The 16,546-nt window shown below is 41.5% G+C and overlaps 1 protein-coding gene across 2 annotated transcripts in view; it reads right to left on the reverse strand.

The window, feature by feature from the left end:
* Window positions 1-16,546, reverse strand: part of SNX13 (sorting nexin 13) — a 135,776-nt gene that overhangs the window by 42,923 nt on the left and 76,307 nt on the right. For both annotated transcript variants that reach the window (XM_038759615.1, XM_038759604.1), the window contains exons 11-16: window positions 16,432-16,520; window positions 12,658-12,757; window positions 11,352-11,545; window positions 8,398-8,502; window positions 5,915-6,047; window positions 363-400 (exon numbers count right to left, since the gene is read on the reverse strand). In XM_038759615.1, coding sequence (XP_038615543.1) covers window positions 363-400; window positions 5,915-6,047; window positions 8,398-8,502; window positions 11,352-11,545; window positions 12,658-12,757; window positions 16,432-16,520 — 659 coding nt within the window. The remainder of the gene's footprint in view (window positions 1-362; window positions 401-5,914; window positions 6,048-8,397; window positions 8,503-11,351; window positions 11,546-12,657; window positions 12,758-16,431; window positions 16,521-16,546) is intronic.

The raw sequence follows: 16,546 nt of genomic DNA on the forward strand, positions 1-16,546 counted from the left end.
TGAGTTCTAATCCCAACTTGTCTGCTGTATGACCTTGGATGAGTCACTTCACTTCTCTGTGCCTCAGTTACCTCATCTGTCACATGGGGACAAAAACTGAGCCCCCTGAGGGACACGAACCTTGTCCAATCTGATTAGTTTGGGCCACCCCAGCATTTAGTACAGTGCCTGGCACATAGTAAGCACTTAACAAATGCCATTTGGAGCCGCATACTTGTAAAAACAAAAATAATCGCATAATCTGTTTGGAAAAAATAAAGGAGAATTGTGAAAAAAGTAGTTTTGCTGTGAAACAAAGCTTACATATTAGCACTTGAAACTGTTTTCACACTACCATAATATTTAGAGTCTACAGTACTTACCAAATTTATGCTGCCCGTAGGGGATCCATTAAAAGATTCTGTGGAAAAAAAGAAATCGATTTAGAATGCAGAAAGTGCTTTCTAACCGGTGCTGTATCTAAGGGTCATGCACGAGATATAAAAATCACGTCAGTTGAAACATGACAAAACATAAAAGAAATATGGAGAGCCTGTGGCATGTACCCAAACCCCAAATCCCTAAGCCCCCAAGGTTTCCCTACCAAAACATTTCAATGAAAATGTGTGTGCACCTGCAGCTAGCAAAGAACGGGGTATTCATGCACTGGTGGGCAATTAATTTGTGATTTTAAGCTTATAATATCACATTAAGTGGACTAATATACCATAGGCATGAAGGAAACACCACACTAAAGTCCACCAGGAAACATCAGCGCTACTTTACTTTGTTATTCTTGCCTCGTCGGAGTAGAGCAAATTACCAATAAAATTTTTTGTGATGTGTGAAAAATTATCTTCAGGAAGAAAATTTTGTTTTTCACGTGAACTCCTGCAACTCAGCTTGCTCCCAAAATTGGTTTGATTCTTTTCAACGAAACGCTGTTATTCCCAGAGGTGATCATTTTAAAACGGATTTTGGATTTTCCCTTTAATAATTTAAATGGCAATCGAAGGGGACTATTATGTTGCCGACCCCGCCAATTGTCAGCTGTGTGACTTTGGGCAAGTCACTTCACTTCTCTGGGCCTCAGTTCCCTCATATGTAAAATGGGGATTAAGACTGTGAGCCCCCCGTGGGACAACCTGATCACCTTGTAACCTCCCCAGCGCTTAGAACAGTGCTTTGCACTGTAAGCGCTTAATAAATGCCATCATTATTATTATTATTATCGTACTTCCAAAGTGTTTAGTAGAGAAGCCGCATGGCTCAGTGGAAAGAGCCTGGGCTTTGGAGTCAGAGGTCACGGGTTCAAATCCCAGCTCTGCCACTTGTCTGCTGTGTGACTTTGAGCAAGTCACTTCACTTCTCTGGGCCTCAGATCCCTCATCTGTAAAATGGGGATGAAGACTGTGAGCCCCCCATGGGACAACCTGATCACCCTGTAACCTCCCCAGCGCTTAGAACAGTGCTTTGCACATAGAAAGCGCTTAATAAATGCCATTATTATTGTTACGTACATGTTTATTATTCTTTTTATTTTTGTAATGATGTGTATATATCATTATATATATATATATAATCTATAGTAATATATAATATATTGGATAATGATAGATAATAAATAACATTATTATAATACAATTATATTACTATTAATAATAGGTAATATATCTATATATATATATACAGATATATATCTTTAATTCTATTTATTTATACTGATTCTTTTGATGCCTGTCTACTTGCTTTGTTTTGTTTTCTGTCTCCCCGCTTCTAGACTGTGAGCCCGTTGTTGGGGAGGGATTGTCTCAATCTGTTGCCGAATTGTACTTTCCGAGCGCTCAGTACAGTGCTCTGCACACAGAGAGGGCTCAATAAATACGGCTGAAAAATTAATGAATCTAACCCGGCCTTTGGCATGAGTAAGCACTTTCTAAATTCATTCATTCACTCCATCGTATTTCCTGAGCGCTTACTGTGTGCACAGCACTGTACTGAGCGCTTGGGAAGTACAAGTCGGCAACATATAGAGACGGTCCCTACCCAACAAGGGGTTCACAGTCTAGAAGGGGGAGAGGAAAAGATTCCGTTAACAAGCGAATGATCTGATGACTGAACGGAGGAATCCCCCCCAGCGAGAGGTCTCGGAAACCCGCCGGTGGAAAAACCACAAGATGGCACTAAATACATAAAAGTCGAAATAGTCGTTTTCCTTATTCTTTGAGATCACTTCAAAAGCTTTCATTTGGTACGTCGAAATTTCTAACCGATTTTCATCCATTACATTATGTTTTAATAGCAATGGGATTCAAAAGACTGAAATTCCTGCGAGTTAAAACTGCCAGCGCAGGGCTTGGGCTATTTTTACAAGTGGCGGTAAAAGGAAGGGAAGCAGAACTGAAGCAGCAGAACCCACAACTTGCAGCTCAGGTAGGAAAACTGGTCATCTGATAACTGTTTCCAACACTTTGGCTAATCATGCAGACTGCATTCAATCAATCAATCGTATTTATTGAGCGCTTACTGTGTGCAGAGCACTGTACTAAGCGCTTGGGAAGTACAAGTTGGCAACATATAGAGACGGTCCCTACCCATTAGTGGGCTCACAGTCTAAAAGGGGGAGACAGAGAACAAAACCAAACATACTAACAAAATAAAATAAATAGAATAGATATGTACAAGTAAAATAGAGTAATAAATATGTACAAACATCTATACATATATACAGGTGCTGTGGGGAAGCACCTATTCATGATGACGATAGCATTTGATAAGCGCTTACTATGTGTTCTAAGCGCTGGGGTAGATACAAGGTAATCAGTTTGTCCCACATGGGGCTCCCAGTCTTAATCCTGATTTTACAGATGAGGTAACTGAGGCACAGGGAAGTGAAGTGGCTTGACCCAAGTCACACGGCGGACAAGCGGCAGAGCCGGAATCAGAACCCGCGACCTCTGATTCCCAGGCCCAGGCTCTTGCCACTGAGCCACACTGCTTCTCCGCCTTGCCATTAGCCTATCGCTCCTTAAACTATGCATTACTTCAAACTAGGATACGCAGTTCCTTGAGGAACAAACTTGCAACGTCTGTAAACTAGGACATATGGGGTAATAACTGGTTATCCTGATTACACCGCATTAAGAGGCGATGAGCCAAATTTTCACAAACCAGTTGCCAAACTCTTTCATGTCTAAATCACAGACCTAAGACCCGACTTTAAAGTGCAATCACTGACTGATCATTAAGATATATGTTTGCACGTATTTATCGCCCTATTTTATTTGTACCTATTTATTCTCTTTTGTTAATATGTTTTGTTTCGTTGTCTGTCTCCCCCTTCTAGACTGTGAGCCCGCCGTTGGGTAGGGACCGTCTCTATATGTTGCCACCTTGGACTTCCCAAGCGCTTAGTACAGTGCTCTGCACACAGTAAGTGCTCAATAAATACGACTGAATGAAGGAATGAATGAAAGTGCACTTTTCTAAACCCACTGTGTCCTTAATAGGGATTTGCTTGTCTTAATTGGTCGGTGCTAGTTCATAAACAAACGCCTTCCACTGCTTACAGGACGACAACCTGGCAGTGCTCTACCGACCAAAGTGACTTTACAAATTTACAGATCGTGCATTACGGCCAGGCGTCCCAAATGGGAGCTCACACATGCAGTTGTGATTTAGGGAAACTGATCAAGATGCAATTTCAACTGCAAAGTACAGAAATTAGATTGCAATGTAATCTTCAACCAGAATATTTAATTTGGTTACATTTTCATTAATAATGATGGCATTTGTTAAGCGCTTACTATGTGCAAAGCACCATTCTAAGCGCTGGGGGGGATACAAGGTGATCAGGTTGTCCCACGTGGAGCTCACAGTCTTAATTCCCATTTTACAGATGAGGTAACTGGGGCTCAGAGAAGTCAAGTGACTTGCCCAAAGTCACACAGCTGACAAGTGGCGGAGCCGGGATTAGAACCCATGACGTCCGACTCCCAAGCCCGGGCTCTTTCCATGGAGCCACGCTGCTTGACCTCGTTTACACTGTGTAACATTTCTTTAAAAAAAAACTCACTATTTTCTTCAAATAACATCTGGCACTACTTTTCCGAGGAAAACTTGGCTAGAGCATTATCAGACAATTTGCCTCAGTCGTAGAACAAAGGGAATATCGGAATCAAAGGGCAGAATTTGGGACCACATGATTCTCCTACTAGGAGAAGCCCTAATAGTATTAAGTGCTTTACTGTGCAAAACACTACTAAACACTACTACTAAATACACAGATGAGGTTAAGACACGGTCTCTGGCCGCCAATGGGTTCGTAATCGAAGAATGCGGAAGGGCGGATGATTGGCAGCAAATTCATATATGTACATGACTTCTGACACATCGCAAGGAAGCATTGTAAACGGAAGAAGAAATAGAGTAACAGCCCAAAAAGACGTGATTTCCAGAACATCATGCTAGGAAAAAGAATAGCGGCATTACAGAGTTCATTTCCAGAACATTATGCTAAGAAAAAGAATAGCGGCATTATAGAGTTTTATATGCATATTTACTCATTTAAAAAGCGGCCTTGTGGAATTCGCAGAATAATATTACACATTCCCTAGAATGGAGTTTTAATGATCCTATGGGCAGAGTGGCATTCACAGTTCCTGCAGTGTGTAATTACATTTCCAAAACCCCAAGTTAAATGTGCACACTTTAAAATAGGAAGTGTGGGACAAATGGCCAAAAGGAAAATAAAATAGTTTTCAAAAGCACTACTTTTACTAGGTACTCTCTTTAAACGAGGTCTAAGAGTATTCAGGAGACACTGGAAAATTATCTTTAAAACTCTTCTACCGTGTTCTCTGTCAGCCAGTCTTATTGCATGGTGTCATTTTGATTACATTTTATACTGACCCTATTTTAACTGATATATCTTAAAAGACCTTTATAATAACTAAGGTCAAATCTGTGGGGAGGTTTTGCCAGAATAAGGAACAAGTGACTAGAATCCTATTTGCAACTGAGTTGATACCCTTCCTTAAAGGTTACATGCCAATTTTTGAGGTTTTATGCTACAACCCATCTGAACTTTATGGATGTGAAGTAGCAAAATATTTCAACTTTGGAAAAAATGTATTTTACGATCCAATTCAAAATACCAGAAGGTATTTCACCCGCTATGAAAAATAATTTCATTTGGGGAGCACGTCAAAACATTTGACAAAATTTTGAATAAACAGTACTCCCTTGAAAAATATGCAACACTGTATGCTCAATATTTCCATAATTTCTTCGACACACCTTCTATTTTTGAAGAGGAAGCCGTTCTAATCATAGAAAACCTCATAAAATCGCAAGACATGACATGAGATCAGACTACTGAAGACACGACTATAGCAGTCAAAGCCAGGAAGAATGCCAAACACCTAGATTGGAAATATACCTGCTAATGTCTGCGTGTGTGCGCGCACGTATATATCCTTCAGAAATGAAGAATAATTGCACTTTGTATTTTAAATATCTACAGATGAAGATGACGCCAATCATTTGAATGCTACATTAAGACCTTAAAAGGTTTTTAAAAGACTCAAAACAATTAAGAAAAAAATATTAAGACTGAAAAGGCAGGGCGGAGGGATAAAAAAGAACAAAGTTAGAATTCAACAATTTAGGGCAAACTATAGAATAAAAATGACCCAGAGATACAAGAGATCATTCACAATGGACCAGAAACACGATTCTTCATTGGGCACTTTACCAAATGGTTCAGTGGGTTATTTAAACTCTTATTAATTTAGAAATTTTAAGATGTCGTCTACAATCGAGTTTTAAAAGTTGCACTATAAACCGTTCAGCATCAAAACTGCGTTAGTTTTCCTTAGTTTGGAATATCTCCAGACAGAAAGCACATTTATATTACAAAGTAAATTTTTCTCACCTCCATCACCATCATCTGAGCCTCTAAAACTAGGATCTTTCAACATATCCAGTTCCGCTAACATACGCACGTAAAGAACATTCTGCTTGAACGAAGGGTAGAATCTTTCATCCCGCAGCATCAACTCGTATACCTTATTGAATTGAAACCACATGGTCACAAAAGTGACAATTAATGATACAACTGCCAATGTGTAAGCTCAACTGCAAGCTACTACACTGCTGAAAAGTTCGTTGAAAGAACATGGGCCTGGGATTCAGAGGACTTGATGATAATAATAACATATATATATATACATATATATATATATATATAATTATAATAATAATTATTATTATGGTATTTGCTAAGCACTGTCTACGTGCCAAACACTGTTCTAAGAGCTGGGGCAGATACAAGGTAATCCGGTTGTCCCAAGTGGGGCTCCCAGTCTTAATCCCCATTTTACAGACGAGGTAACTGAGGCACAGAGAAGTTAAGTGACTCGCACAAAGTCACACAATTTGGCAGAGCTGGGATTAGAACCCACGACCTCTGACTCCCAAACCCGTTACCTTGCCACTAAAGCCACTCTGCTTCTGCTTGGGTTGGAGTCCCGGCTCCACCACCTGCCCACTGGGTGACCTTGGATAAATCACTTACTCGCTCTATGCCTCAGTTTCCCTCATCTGCAAAATGGGGATTCGCTGTCCATAAACCCTCCCCCTTCGACCGTAAGCACCATCTGTGACGGGGCCGTCTCCATCGTGATTAACTTGTATCTAAAACAGTGCTTAACACATTGCAGATGCTCAATAAATTATTATCGTTGTCGTTAGCATCGCATTTAACGAGCAGGACTCATATCCTGGTTTCATCATCACACATCAAGTATTTCCTTGGTTTCCATGTCGGTGTAGGAATACTAGAAGTGTTAATTTGACAAGTAACGGCAAACTTTTCCAACAGTTGACAAGAGACAAGGGTAATCAGGTTACAGATCACCATTTGAGAAATGATTGATGGGGAAAAAAATGAAGTAAATCAAAGTAGTAGCACATACTGAAGATTATCTACAATTATCCAGCAGAGCAGGCTACTAAAAAGAGAAGTTACAAATAGAATATGATCTATGAAGGCCAACCACTGTTTCTCATTGCACTTTACAGAGTGTGTGAGTGACTGTCATGTGCTACACTATCTTTTACGGCCTTTTGGTATTTAGACATTTTACAAGTTCAACATATATATCTTGGAATGATGACTGACTTTGAAAACATTGCCCTTGGCTATTGGTAAACATTTGCAGCTTCTACAGATGCTCGCTTTACAAATATGTAACTACTTTAAAAATCTTATCTTTCATCATCAATAGTATTTATTGAGCACTTACTATGTGCAGAGCACTGTTATTAAGAGCTTGGGAGAGTTCGATGCAACAGAATTAGCAGACACGATCACTGTCCCCAATGAGCTTACAGTCTAGACATCACCTTTCCAGGATCAGAAAATTAAATAATAATAATATTGGTATTAAGAACTTACTAAGTGCTAGGCACTGTACTAAGCACTGGGGAGGACACAAGCAATTGAGTTTGGACACAGTCCCTGTCTCACATGCGGCTCACAGATTCAATGCCCATTTGACAGCTGAGGTAACTGAGGCACAGAGAAGTTAAGTAACTTGCCCAAGGTCACACAGGAGCGAAGCAGTGGAGCTGGGATTAGAACCCAGGTCCTCCTGACTACCAAGTGAGAACTCTATCTAGTAGGTGATGGTACTTCTCAATTAAAAACTGCTTTCTATGTTTTCACAATTGGTAATGACGGACCTTGGGTACAAGTAATTCCAAAAAAAAAATAATAATAATAATGATGGCATTTATTAGGCGCTTACTATGTGCAAAGCACTGTTCTCAGTGCTGGGGAGGATACAAGGTGATCTGGTTGTCCCATAGGGGGCTCAGAGTCAATCCCCATTTTACAGATGAGGGAACTGAGGCACAGAGAAGTTAAGTGACTTGCCCAAGGTCACACAGCTGACAATTGGTGCAGTCGGAATTTGAACCCGTGACCTCTAACTCCAAAGACCGTGCTCTTTCCATCATCATCATCAATCGTATTTATTGAGCGCTTACTATGTGCAGAGCACTGTACTAAGCGCTTGGGAAGTACAAATTGGCAACATATACAGACAGTCCCTACCCAACAGTGGGCTCACAGTTTAAAAGGGGGAGACTGAGCCACTGAGCCACGCTGCTTCTCCATAAGAACCTCAAACAAGATTTCTTAATCAATGATATTTACTGAGCATTTAACTTGGGCAGAGTATAACAGAGATGGTTGACACGTTCTCTGCTCACAACACGCTTAAATCATATTCATTTATGGATTTCTTTCTCTAAAAATACTCCTGAAAAATCTAGCTGACCCGGACAGACTCTTCAGAAGAAGTCCCAACTACCTTAAGGAATTAAAGGGTCAAGCGTCAATAAAAAAAATACCTTTCTTTGAATGTCATCAAAAATTTCAGGTGTTGGATCTTCATGGTTCAAAGTATCAGCTAATTTTGCTACTAAGTAGTCATCGATATTAACTCTTGGAGATGCCTGTAAGAAAGAGAAAAATTATAACTAGAGCACTGAGTTTAAACTTTCCAAAATGGCTAAAACTGTAAAACGGAAGCTAAAACTCCTGTCCGTTGAATATCAGGAACTCACTTAGCTCTCTCCCGACGCTTCTCATGCTCCCTCCTCTCCTGCTACATTCCAGCTGGTAGGCTTCGCACCCCTCGTGCCAACCTACTCATGGTGCCTCCTTCTCATCTCTTGCTACCAACCTCCTGCTCATATCCTGTGCAGAGTACAGTGCTCTGCACACAGTAAGCGCTCAATAAATACGATTGATTGATTGATCCTCCCTTTAGCCTGGAACTGCTTGCCCCTTCACATCTCCCCTCGCCTCCATCTCCCCCGTCTTACCTCCTTCCCTTCCCCACAGCACCTGTATATATGTTTGTACATATTTATTACTCTATTTATTTATTTTACTTGTACATATCGATTCTATTTATTTTATTTTGTTAATATGTTTGGTTTTGTTCTCTGTCTCCCCCTTCTAGACTGTGAGCCCATTGTTGGGTAGGGACTGTCTCTATATGTTGCCAACTTGTACTTCCCAAGCGCTTAGTACGGTGCTCTGCACACAGTAAGCGCTCAATAAATACGATTGATTGATTGATTGATCAATCTGGTAGACCCTCCCTCCGCACATCCGCCACACTAGCTTTCTTCCTCCCTTCAAAGCCCTACTGAGAGCTCACCTCCTCCAGGAGGCCTTCCCACACTGAGCCCCCTTTTCCCTCTCCTCCTCCCCATCCCCCCCCGCCCTACCTCCTTCCCCTCCCCACAGCACCTGTATATATGTTTGAACAGATTTATTACTCTATTTTACTTGTACATATTTACTATTCTATTTATTTTCTTAATGATGTGCATCTAGCTTTATTTCTATTTATTCTGATGACACCTGTCCACATGTTTTGTCTTGTTGTCTGTCTCCCGCTTCTAGACTGTGAGCCCGTTGTTGGGTAGGGACCGTCTCTATATGTTCCCAACTTGTACTTCCCAAGAGCTTACTACAGTGCTCTGCACACAGTAAGCGCTCAATAAATGCGACTGAATTTAGAATTTAGACCAATCCTCTTCCCCCTGTCCAAGCCCTTCTGAAATCACATCTCCTTCAAAAGGCTTTCCCTGATAGATCTTTCTCCCTCTACTTCCACATTACCGAAACACTCCATGGACCAAACAACGGTATGAATTAAGCACTTACTAGGAACACTGTACCAAGCTTTCGGGAGAATACACAAAGCAACAAAGTTAGCACACCTGGTTCCAGACCACAAGGAGTTTCCAATCCAGAGAAGCAGACAGACATTAAAATAAGCCAGGGAAATGAACAGAAGAGCTGTGGGAGTAAGAATTGGGTGAATATCAAGTATTTCACGGTACCAGATCCATCTGCACAGACGATACAGAAGGGAGGAGGAGTGAGGGAAATGAGGGCTTAGTCAGGGAAGGCCTTTGGGAGGAGATGTGATTTTAATAAGGTTTTGAAGGTGGGGAGAGTGGTAGGTAGTCTGCTGGACATGAGTGGGATGGGAGTTCAGGACAAAGGGACGACATGAGAAAGGGAATGACAACAATCTAAGGGAGGAGGTTGGCGCTTAGTACAGTGCCTGGTACATAGTAAGCGCTTAACAACGGGTATCCACTGGAAGATTTTGAGGAATGGGACAATGTGGGCTGAACCGTCTTTTAGAAAAATGATCTAGGCAGCACAGTAATGGGGAAAGAAAGGATAATAAATAATAATTACAGTATTTGTTAAGTGTTTACTACGTGCCAAGCACTGTTCCAAGCGCTGGGGTAGATACAAAGTAATCAGGTTGCCCCATGTGGGGCTCACAGTCTTTTAATGTCCATTGTACAGATGAGGAACCTGAATAATAATAATAATGGCATTTATGAAGGGCTTACTATGTGCAAAGCACTGTTCTAAGCGCCGGGGAGGTTAAAAGGTGATCAGGTTGTCCCACGGGGGGCTCACAGTCTTAATCCCCATTTGACAGATGAGGTAACCGAAGCACAGAGATGTTAAATGGCTTGCTCAGGGTCACACAGCAGACTAGCGGTGGAACTGGGATTAGAACCCACAGCCTCAGACTCCCAAGCCCGGGCTCTTTCCATTAAGCCACGCTGCTTCTTAAGGGAGGTCAGTGAGAAGGCTGACACAGTAGTCAAGGCGAATATGATACGTGCTTGGATCAGCGTAGTAGCAGTTTAGATGGAGAAAAAAGGGCATTCTCTAGCAATGTTGTGAAGGTAGAACCGACAGACTGAATACATGAATGAGAGACTAGCTGACGATGCTTCCAAGCTTACAGGCTTGGCAGGCAGGGAGGAGGTGGTGGTGTCTACAGTGATGTGACAGACGGGGTCTGGGCGGGAAGGCAAGGAGTTCTGTTTTGGACATGTTAAGTTTGACGTGAAGGTGGGATTATCCAGGTAGAGGTGTCCTGAAGGGTAGAGGAAAGGCAAGATCGCAGATAAGGAGAGTGAGATCAGGGCCAGAAATAGAGACTTGGGAATCATCCGTATACAGATACTAGTTGAAGCCGTGAAAGCAAATAAGTTCTCCAAAGCAGTTAGGACAGTTGCTTATTGTACAAGTCAGTGCATAATTTAAAGAACCACCCGATGAAGGAGTACATCCATTTTCCTTGACAGAATAAACTGATAATAAATAATAAAATGGACTACTTGACAGTAGTACAAGGAGCTACTTTTCAAAATTTCAGAGCCTACCAACTTTAACAAATTCAAGCAGAACTCAAATCTGATTAATTTTCCAGGCCTGATAGATGAGAAAATACTGTTTTACAACATAGTCCCACCTTTTCTGATAAATACTGCTCATAAATTCCTACAGCAGCTGCCCTTAGTAGGCCTTTGGTCTGATTAGTCTGATGTCTTCCGTCCTTCTGACGGCTTAACAACACCTCCAACTGCTGTTGGGCTGTAACCCGGTAGCCTTCCACTGTCATCCAGAAGAAGAGATGGGCTTGGCCACCAGTCTGCTGCATATAATCTGGAAAACAGGGAAGAACAATAAAAGGAAAATTGATAAACCCTCCACATTATAGTGGGAGATTTTTTTTAGAGCAAATGGAATAAAAATACAAACCCGGGTTAACAGGGTTTTCCATCGGTCAGTTTCACATGCTTGAAAGAACTAAAACATCTCAGAGACAACCACCTGCAAAAGTAACCTTATTGATTTTGTTACAATATTAAGTTATACATTGCACTGTATTGATAGCAGGTTGGAAACTGAATATTCCTGCTTCAGTCTATTTCACCTACGGCATGGTATTTGTGACAGGGGAGGTGTGTTCCCACAAACCCTACCGTGAGCCAAAAATAATCTGTCGATAACTGTCTCCGGTGGGAACACACGAAATACTGTGAGGCTCCTATCCTATCGCACCTGGTGAAATCAAGGTGCTGGAGAAGAAGTAAGAGCCTCAAGCTTGTTTCACTTCAAACTTCAGTCATTTACTTGCTTATGATCTTGGGCAAGTCACTTCACTGTCTCAGGTCTCTCATCTGCAGTGCTCAGTACAGTGTTTGGCATATAATCGGTGCCTAATACCACAGTCGTTATTAACAGTAATAATAATAATTAAAAAAACTATTTGCACATCACTTGTTTCTGACATTTTTCTGATACTTAGTGGTCATTAGCAAGCCAGTCAATCAATGTTCTTTACTGAATGCTTACTGTGGAAAGAACACTGTATTAAGTGCTCGGGAAAGTATAATACAATCATACAAGATGGGAACTAATACGGATTGCTTAAATTTCCAGTAGGTATATTTTAAATACTTGCAATTAGTTCCCTTTCAAATGTTAATGAAGGACCGATGTACGTTTCCATAAGATCCTTTCATCTGCATAAAACAATATTCCCAATTCACAGCCACTTGTCAGAAGCTTTCTGGTAAACTCTTCCCTGTCCTATCGAGTTGTGTAATGCAAACACATGATACAGCAGAAAACTATTTCAAAGCAATCAGCAAGAAAAAAAGAATGTCCCTAACAGGAAAACAAGAGTGTCAGTGAGGACCCTGAGCCTTAAAAAAATTGGTATTACTACAACTCTTTGCAAACCTCTGCTTTAACCGAATTGATATACTTACCCATAAAAAATTGTAGTGCAACATTGTCTACAAGAATGCTGTCCAGAGGGACTGTGCAAAGTTTTCCAAAGTTTGCTGCCAGTTTCACAGTATCTATTTCCTGCAGGACCAGACCAAAAAAAAATGACTTTCATGTTCATAATTTTATGACAATACTTTGAAATTATAATTACATAAAATAAACTCATGTATTGAACTAAACCAACTGATTTTCCTCTTCCACGGATGGCTATTAGGCATCATTTTCCCTACTAATTCTTTATCAAACTTACATAAATGCTGATGTGTTCTAGGCTGACAGGTTAAAAAAAAAGACTATAATATTCTTGCTAATCTTTATTTAAAACTGTCTTTTCAAAGCTATTTACAATCACAACTTCATCAATAAATTGACTGTATTTATTGAGCACTCCATGTGCGTAGATCACTGAATTAAGGGTTTGGGAGAGTACAACAGAGTTGGTAGACACATTATCTGTCCACAAGGAGTTCAAAGTTATGGGGCTAGAGAGACATTAAAATGAATTACAGATAAGGGAAATAGTAGACTATCTCATGACCCCTTAAGCAATGCCCCGGAGAAGCAGTGTGGCTCAGTGGAAAGAGCACGGGCTTTGGAGTCAGAGATCATAGGTTCGAATCCCAGCTCCGCCACGCCTGCTGTGTGACCTTGGGTAAGTCACTTAACTTCTCTGAGCCTCAGTTACCTCATCTGTAAAATGGGGATTAAGACTGTGAGCCCCACATGGGACAACCTCATTACCTCGTTTCCCCTCCCCAGCGCTTAGAACAGTGCTTTGCACATAGTAAGCGCTTAACAAATGCCATTATTATTATTATTATTTATAAAGGAATCTGAGTAATGTCCATTTAAGCTGGGATTCTACCTCAGGCAGTGGCACCAGAGGATACTTTGAAAAGCCTAGCTGATTTCCTGAACGTTGTTATCTTTTAGAATTGTTTTTTTAATATCCCTAATTTTTCCCTTCTCAGAGTCCATCATGAATCTACTGTCCGGAGTTTTCTACATTCCTCTAGAATATCACCCAAAAATTCAATACACCAATTGCCAGCTCGAGGGCCCTTCTTTCTCACCTCCCTCTTCCCAGGTTCTGGCAGGATTGGCTCCTACAGAGGGAGGAGTTCTATTTTTTTGTCCGTCTCCCCCTTCTAGACTGTGAGCCCACTATTGGGTAGGGACCGTCTCTATGTTGCCGACTTCCCAAGCGCTTAGTACAGTGCTCTGCACACAGCAAGCGCTCAAAAAATAAGATTGAATGAATGAATGAAAAGCTGTGCCGGGCTTGGAAACAATGGTCTTTAGACTTGTCCAGCACAACAGTGCTTTGCACATAGTAAGCACTTAACAAATACCATTATTATCATTATTCTTATTATTCTTATTCTTATCATTATTATTATTTCAGACCAGGGCAGCAGACGCCACCTCCATCACAGAACTCTACACTTAGCGCGTTACTTCTGATGCAGTGAAGAAATGAAACTCCAGGCTGTGCAACTTCAACTCAAGTTGCTTCGATGATTTCTAAAGTATTCCAACGGAAGCACTTGCCAAAATAAATGACTTCGGTTTACATTCATTCAATCGTATTTATTGAGCGCTTACTGTGTGCAGAGCACTGCACTAAGCGCTTGGGAAGTACAAGTTGGCAACATATAGAGACGGACCCTACCCAACAGCGGGCTCACGGTCTAGATCTATATCTAAACCCCTTTTCAAGGCTTATCCTTTGAATCGCTGAGTGACTTTCTCCAACTGCCTTCATTTTTTCTCAAACCCACCTGGAAGTCATCCAGGGCTTAGGGCAGTGCTTGGCACATAGTTAAGCGCTTAACAAATACCATCATCATCTTCATTTTGGCTTTTCCAGAAATCATCCAAGGGATTTTGGTGGCCTCCGCTTACTTAGTTTCAAGATTCAGGGCCGGTCTTTTAAAACTAAACCAAGCCACTTCCCTTTCCTCTGACTGTTAACATGACTCAAATGCAGTCAGTCAATCAATCGTATTTATTGAGCACTTACTATGTGCAGAGCACTGTACTAAGCGCTTGGGAAGTACAAATTGGCAACATATAGAGACAGTCCCTACCCAACAGTGGGCTCATAGTCAACCAAGGGTTGTAATCCATCCTCTCAAATTCCTCCCCCTGTTCTTCCTTCTGTCCCAGGGAGCTTAAGCAGCAGCTCCAAGTCTGGGCCCACCCGGTCTTTCAGCTCCCCGGATCATACTTGGCCTTCGTCAGCTGAGATATACTACACTGTGGTTGTCGCAAGCGCTCCAGGAAGGCAAGAGGAAGAGCTACTTGCTATTTGATTCCACAAAAAATGGTCCCAATCACAGTTTCAGTACGAAAAAACTCACAGGAAAAATGAATCCATTAAATGTTTCAAAAATACGTTACACGGTCTCCTTACTCAGCCTCTTCGTTGTTTTAATAACTAGTGTTTGTTAAGTTCTTACTGTGTGCCACACATTGACCTAAGCACTGGGGTAGATACAAGATCACCAGGTCAGACACCGTTCCCATCTCATACGGCGTGGCTCAGGGGAAAAGAGCATGGGCTTTGGAGCCAGAAGTCATGGGTTCGAATCCCAGCTCTGCCACGTCTGCTGTGTGACCTTGGGCAAGTCACGTAACTTCTCCGAGTCTCAGTTCCCTCATCTGTAAAATGGGGATTAAGACTGTGAGCCCCACGTGGGACAACGTAATCACCTTGTATCCCCCCCAGCGCTTAGAACAGTGTTTTCAAGCGCTTAGTACAGTGCTCTGAACACAGTAAGCGCTCAATAAGCTCCCCCTTTTAGACTGTGAGCCCACTGCTGGGTAGGGACTGTCTCTATATGTTGCCAATTTGTACTTCCCAAGCGCTTAGTACAGTGCTCTGCACATAGTAAGCGCTCAATAAATACGACTGATGATGATGAATAAATACGATTGATGATAATACGGAGCTCAGTGTCTAAGCAGGAACAATAGCAGACACTAAATCCCCATTTTACTGATGAGGAAACTGAAGCACGCAGAAGTTCAGTGACTTGTCCAAGGTCACTTGCCCACGGGAGGTGGTGGAGCTAGGATTGGAATCCAGGTCCTCTGACTCGCAAGCGTGTGCTGGGAGTCCATTACACCGCACAGCAGAAGCAGCGTGGCTCAATGGAAAGAGCCCGGGCTCTGGAGTCAGAGGTCGTGGGTTCAAATCCCGCCTCTGCCGCTTGTCTGCTGTGTGACTTTGGGCAAATCACTTCACTTCTCTGGGCCTCAGTTCCCTCATCTGGAAAATGGGGATTAAGACCGTGAGCCCCCCATGGGTCAACCTGATCACCTTGTAACCTCCCCAGCGCATAGAACAGTGCTTTGCACATAGTAAGTGCTTAATAAATCATCATCATCAGAATAACATTTATTAAGCGCTTACTATGTATAAAGCACTGTTCTAAGCACTCATTATTATTCCCAGCGCTTAGTACAGTGCTTTGCACATAGTAAGCGCTTAATAAATGCCATTATTATTATTATTATTACATTTTGAAGCATTTGGTCTTCAGTATATTAGTTTAATTCTTGATTCAACTTCATTACGCAGGACAGCTTATGCAATACTTGAACTAATTTGGTCTGCTTCAATAAGTAGACTGTTTACACTAAATAAAAGAGAAAATTCAAATTTCATACAATGGCACCAAAGATTTCATACACGGCCGTCACCGCCCTCTTGTTTGTATCGAAGCACGAAGTTATGTTTCACTTACTTTTCCTGACTGCAACCTCTGTATTCTCGAGTCACATACTTTCTTTACAAATAATAAACTATTTATTTGATTTTTTATAGTGTTGATATCTGAAAAGAGATCCAGTGAACACAAA

The sequence above is a fragment of the Tachyglossus aculeatus genome, chromosome 2 (genome assembly GCF_015852505.1).
Source record: "Tachyglossus aculeatus isolate mTacAcu1 chromosome 2, mTacAcu1.pri, whole genome shotgun sequence".
Lineage (NCBI taxonomy): Eukaryota > Metazoa > Chordata > Mammalia > Monotremata > Tachyglossidae > Tachyglossus > Tachyglossus aculeatus.